Source organism: Lepus europaeus, chromosome 10, assembly GCF_033115175.1.
Source record: "Lepus europaeus isolate LE1 chromosome 10, mLepTim1.pri, whole genome shotgun sequence".
Taxonomy (NCBI): Eukaryota; Metazoa; Chordata; class Mammalia; order Lagomorpha; family Leporidae; genus Lepus; species Lepus europaeus.
The window spans coordinates 49250647-49256646 of NC_084836.1; the positions used below are offsets into that span (position 1 = coordinate 49250647).

The 6000-nt window shown below is 32.8% G+C and overlaps 1 protein-coding gene across 1 annotated transcript in view; it reads left to right on the forward strand.

Moving 5' to 3' along the window:
• The window catches only part of ZFC3H1 (zinc finger C3H1-type containing), a 56232-nt gene extending 50232 nt beyond the window's left edge, over window positions 1-6000 (forward strand). The window contains exons 28-35 of the mRNA XM_062203221.1: window positions 408-518; window positions 840-944; window positions 1077-1242; window positions 2334-2434; window positions 3896-3997; window positions 4613-4652; window positions 4912-4974; window positions 5104-6000. Coding sequence (XP_062059205.1) covers window positions 408-518; window positions 840-944; window positions 1077-1242; window positions 2334-2434; window positions 3896-3997; window positions 4613-4652; window positions 4912-4974; window positions 5104-5241 — 826 coding nt within the window. The 3' untranslated portion in view covers window positions 5242-6000. The remainder of the gene's footprint in view (window positions 1-407; window positions 519-839; window positions 945-1076; window positions 1243-2333; window positions 2435-3895; window positions 3998-4612; window positions 4653-4911; window positions 4975-5103) is intronic.

Genomic DNA, 6000 nt, shown 5'->3' on the forward strand with positions numbered 1-6000 from the left:
AAAGATTTTCAGATACCGGTGTTTGTAAATCTTAAACTTTTTCGTAAGAAATTGCAGATTTTGTGGAAAATTTTCAGATACTTGATAGTCTTGTTTACCCTTTTCTATTTTTAATTACATGGCTATAGTTGTTTGCCTAATTTTGGAGATAAAATAAAAATTCACTCTTAGCAGAGGAGTTGTTTGAGTAGACATAAACCAATGAAATTCTGAAATAAATATGTGATCCTAGAAGTGTGATTAAAGAGTTACAGTATACATATGAGAAGGAATTCATTACTTCATAAAAATATTTCAATAAAATTTAAGTTGAAACTCAAGTTTGTTTTTTTTTTTTTTCTATTTGTAATCGTGTGTGCATAGTAACAATTTCAAATAAAATTTGGAATTTTTTTTTTTTGTTTCAGGTATCTCTTAAATATCCCAGGACAACTTGACATTCCAGCCTGTTTATTTAAAGGGAATTTTGATGATGACATGTTTAACCACCAAGTCCCTTATTTGTGGCTGATTTACTGGTGAGCTATTTTCTTAGGTGGAGACAGAAATGTTTCATTTTAAACATGCATTTAGTGTTCATTACTGAATTATAGTGTCAAAAGTAATTAGTGTTAAAGTCATTAAAGGAAAATTGAGGAAGGTGCTAAGGTTTAAAACATACTAGAGAAGAAAATTCTAAAGAAGAGTTCCCTTGTAGATCAATATCTATATTATATAGATATACATCTATAATGTATAATATATGTAACATATAATATATAAAATGTGCTTTGTCATTCCTTTCCTTTCCCTAATAGAATTGAACTATAGACATATATTTTCCTTCATTTTTTGAACAGTCTTTGCCATCCTCTTCAATCAAGTATTAAAGAGACAGTGGAGGCATATGAGGCAGCATTAGGGGTGGCCATGAGATCTGACATAGTACAGAAGATTTGGATGGAGTAAGTTTAGTTCCTCTTCAGAATGGGATTTTGGAATAAGGGGATATGGTGGGGGGAAAAGGTAATCAGCTTTCTTGGTAAGAGAATTATTGGCTTAATTATTCTGAATTATTATATTTTTCTTTTTGGCAGTTATCTTGTCTTTGCCAATAATAGAGCTGCTGGATCCAGAAACAAAGTCCAAGAATTCAAATTTTTTACTGATTTAGTGAATAGATGTTTGATTACCGTCCCTGCCCGATACCCCATTCCTTTTAGCAGTGCTGATTACTGGTCCAACTATGAATTTCATAATAGGGTAAGAACTGAAAACTCTTTTTCTTAGATATTTTTACAAAATATGGGTACTTTTAAAAATGACAGCAAAACTACTGTTTTATATTGAGAGCTTTTCCTAGGACCTCTTTCCCAGCATTCACTGTTACTCTTGACCATAATTTTTACTTATTTCTCCAAAGTCGAGGAATGGAGCCCTTTAAGGCTTATTGTGATGAAGTGTGAATATTATTTATGTCATACTTAAGAAAATTTAGCATGAAAGCAAAATTGAAGCATTTAATACATATTAAAGTAGAGAGATCAAAGCATTGCTTTGTTAAAATATTTGTAAATGTTTTACTTGAGTAATTAAAAATTTTACTGAGTGAAAAATTCCATAGCTTCAAAATAAAAAGAATGAGTTTATATGTTATAACTGTTTTTTTGTTACAATTTCATCAAATATAGCTATAAACAAGGTATAAGAAAGCTAAAATTAGGTACCTTTTAGAATTCTAAGAGCAGAATCAGATTAATGATATTTTTGAAAGAATATCTTATTCTAGATAATGAAGGAGATTTTTTTGTTCCATTTTCAGAGTTCCCTTTTAGTTGGTGGAATAGGCTAAGAGCTCTTCCTAAAATTCAATCTAGACCAAAAAAATATGTATTTCATTTTTTTGGTGGGGTGGTTTTGTTGCTAATCAGGATAACCAATTACTATGCTTTGTACTTCTATGCCATTCTTTATCCCAGGATCTCAAACCACTTTATGGACATTAAGTCATTTACACACGGGCATTCCATGAGCAAGATGTGGCAGGTATTATTAGCCCTATGACTTGCCCAGCTATACAGCAAGTAAAGGTAGACTCAGGAATGAAAACCCGGCCTTCTGGCTTCTTGTCAGTGTTCTGTACATGGCTCTCATCACTAGACCATATTTCCTAATTCATATTTGGAAAGTCACTAATATAATTAATGGTAGGAACTATAACTCACAGCATCATGCATTATTATAATTTACATATTCATGTCTTAAAGACCATTTTGGTTTTCTCATTAAAACATGTAGGATATTGGATTTCACATTTTAGTTGCATTCATTTTCCCCCCCTCAACCCTTTACAGGTTATTTTCTTTTATTTGAGCTGTGTTCCAAAGACCCAGCATTCCAAAACCTTGGAACGGTTTTGCTCAATTATGCCAACTAATTCTGGACTTGCACTGAGGTAAGAAAAACTACATTGCTTTTGATTCTCAGCTCAATAGTATAGATTTCATTTAAAATTATTTTCTACACCTTAGTAAGAATAGTCTATTCTTCCACTATTTGCTCATGAATATATACTATGATTTCAGTGTTGTTAAGCAATATTTAACTATTCATGCAAAAGTCAGGGTAACGAACTGGTTGCTTCAGAAAACTGCAGGTTATTAAGAGGCAAATCATTCAAGTAAAGGTCATCTGTATTCCCTAACATACCATCTGTCCCTAGCATGTGCATTTTAAGCAGTAATTATGTTTTACATGGCAGGGGAATATTACTTAAGAGTTTTCCACAGGTCAGTTGCTCTCAAATATTAGCACATTTTAGAGTCTCCTGAGATGTTCACTTAAAATGTAGTTTCCTGAACTTGAGCCCTCAAAACATATTTGAGAAGCAGTGATCTCAGGACTTCCTACATCCAATTAGAATAAGGAGATTTCTGAGCATTTCTTTGTGGATTCTCTATATACCCATTTTCATTCTCAAGAACTGTGCTATTTATTTAATTCAAAAAGGCCTCCCAGACAGCTATGCATCTGGATTCCAATTGTGCAGTCATTCCTAATGCATTAGTTCTATCTTGTAATTGATTGTAAGTTTGTTTTATGGATACTAAGATTTATGAAATATTTACCAAATGTTCTCTTTCAAAATATTTACATTCTACTTTGCATCCATGTAGGGAAAATGATATGAGTTTTGTTTTTTTTTTTTTAAATTCAAAGACCTCCTATTGTCACAGCAATAACCTTAGTGTTTTATAATTAAATATTTTGGCACATATACTAAACTTTAGAAGCTAATTATAGAAATTTGTATTATAAAATATCACTTTTGAGTATGTGAAATAGAAAATTTGATCTTTTTTTGGCTAGTTTCAAATATGCTAAGCGTTTGAGTATAGATTAAATGTTGATTTTGTGGTAAATCCCCACTTCTATGTGTTGGTGCTTATTTCCTTGTTGTCATCCCTGTCTTTTTTTCTTTTCAGGAGAATAGAGAACTTAATAATTAGTCATTTATTTACATTTTAGTTCAAGAAACATTCAAGATTGAGTGTACTCTGTGAAAGAAAAATATCAGGAAATTGAATTAATACGAGTATATTAAATCATAACTTTAAAATTTAGGGTTGGAGGGAATGTTATTTGGAGAGAATGCTTCAGTGTCCTGTGGGAATACCTGGACCTTATTTTTGTTTGTTGAAAATATGCATAAATTTTGATTGGACTTCTTGCTAGTTTCTACATTGCTGTCCCAGAGTATTTTGGAATAGGCATTCTACAAATATTTACTGAATGATCTTGAGGAAATTTAGTGGACCAAAATTGATGTGTCTCTTCAGATATTCTGCTCAAATAACACATTTGGGATTCCCTATACTTGCAATGCTTTGTTGATTTTCCTGAATGTACTTTACAGGCTACTTCAACATGAATGGGAAGAAAGCAATGTTCAGATTCTGAAACTTCAAGCCAAGATGTTTACATATAATATTCCAACATGCCTGGCCACCTGGAAAATGTAATGCAACAATCATGTACATGTTTTTGTAGCTATTGCTTTTACTTATAAGGTTTGCTGCAGACAGGTAAATCTAAAATGACATCTATTTTTTTCCTGGACAGATCTCTACTCTAACTTAGATTTGTTCTGGGCACTTGCTGAGTCTTAATACTAAGAGTTCAGTGAGTGCTTGTTAACAATTGCCTCAAAACCAAAAATGATAGGCTTAATTTCCTTGAAGGAGAACATTTAGATAGCAGTACTGTTAACAAAAGCTGTAACACACATCATAAGACCATCTGTTTTGAAAGGTCAGATTTCCCCTGATACAGTCTGATTTTTTTTAACAGATGTTAGAGCCAGGTATTTTTCACTAATTATTGTGAGTATTTTCCTCATGAACATTACTTATGTTCAAAACACCGGTCTGCTTTATTCTTGTAAAGTTGATAAAAATTGTTGAATTTTTCTTTTCACTATAGGTTACCCTCCTTGGAAGTATAGCCTGTTACTTTCAGGAAGTTTTGTACTCAGATTCCCACAGTCAGTATTCTGCCAGTGGTGGTGTTTCATTTTGTTCAAAGATATATAAACTTTTCTTTTCCCTTTTCTATATTCCTTTTTTTCCCTTAGAGCCATTGCTGCTGAGATTGTTCTAAAGGGACAAAGAGAGGTGAGCCATGATTGAATATTAGATGAATCACTTTTGTTTTGTTAAAGGTATTCTACCCATTTTGTTGACTTCTCAACTTAAAAATGTTAAAAGAAGTTAACATTCCACCAACTCTTAAATGTTTGGGAATTCTAAAGCCAGTACAACCATTTTGTGTTGAAGGTTGTACTGTGAAGTACCATTCTTTAAACAGATAGAATTATGAATGTGTTTTTCATCATGTTTTCTGATGAAGTTGTGTGTGTACTCTATCTTATAGGTCCACCGTTTATATCAGAGAGCCTTACAGAAGTTACCTCTTTGTGCATCACTATGGAAAGATGTAATGCTTTTTATCTTTTATTTTACCTTGATGTTTTCCTATAAATTTTCTGCATGTGCCATATCCATTGATGTGGTAATGCTCAAACTCTAGCTAAGTCTTACTTCTATGCTTCCCTGTCTTTTACAGCAACTCTTGTTTGAAGCATCAGAAGGAGGTAAAACTGATAACCTGAGAAAACTAGTTTCCAAGTGCCAAGAGATTGGAGTCAGCCTAAATGAGCTCTTAAATTTAAACAGTAACAAAACAGAAAGCAAGAATCACTGAACACTGGGTGCAGTCAGTTCTAAGTCCTTATAATAATTGCCAAAATTATTTGAATGATTCTTCAAGATTAGGCTGATCCCTGGCTAAGGTCTGTGTAAAGCAGACAGGCATTATTGATCATATCAAGCCCCCTTCAAAATCCTCTCCTCGAAACCAGAAGCAATGAACATGATCCTCTTCGGTTGGATAAATGAACTTCCTGTTTGGCCTGCTTCTAGGCCCTGCCAGATTCTCATAACATCATGTACGTAAGTATAGTTCCTCAAAGTGACTGACATTTATTTTAATTTTACTTTGTTTTTGTTTTTTGTTTTTTTACTTTTCCCCCTTCCTTTATGTTGTGCTATTCCTGATTCACTTGACACTCTCTGATGCCTGAGAGATTCTTGTTTGGGATTTAATTGCCAGGGCTGTGTTTACAGTTAAAAAAAAAAAAAAAATAGCAGGCAGTCCCTTTTAGTTCCTCCTTTTTAAATCTTTTGAGATTCTTCATTTCAGGATTTAAAACTTAAGCAGTCCATCTTAAGGAAAGTGTAACTGCCAAGGCCACAAGTCTGCTAGTTGCACTTGAATGCTCTAACAGGGTTGTTTATTGCCCTTTCTACGCTCTGGACTCCTTGCCGAGACTGTTTAACTTGAAGATTAAAGAAACTATTGCAAATGCCAGTGCATCAGAACCTAAGAGTGATCAAATATTATGTGCAATTTTTTTTGTAAAGAAATTTTAATTTATAATAAAGTTTAACAGTTTAAAGAACA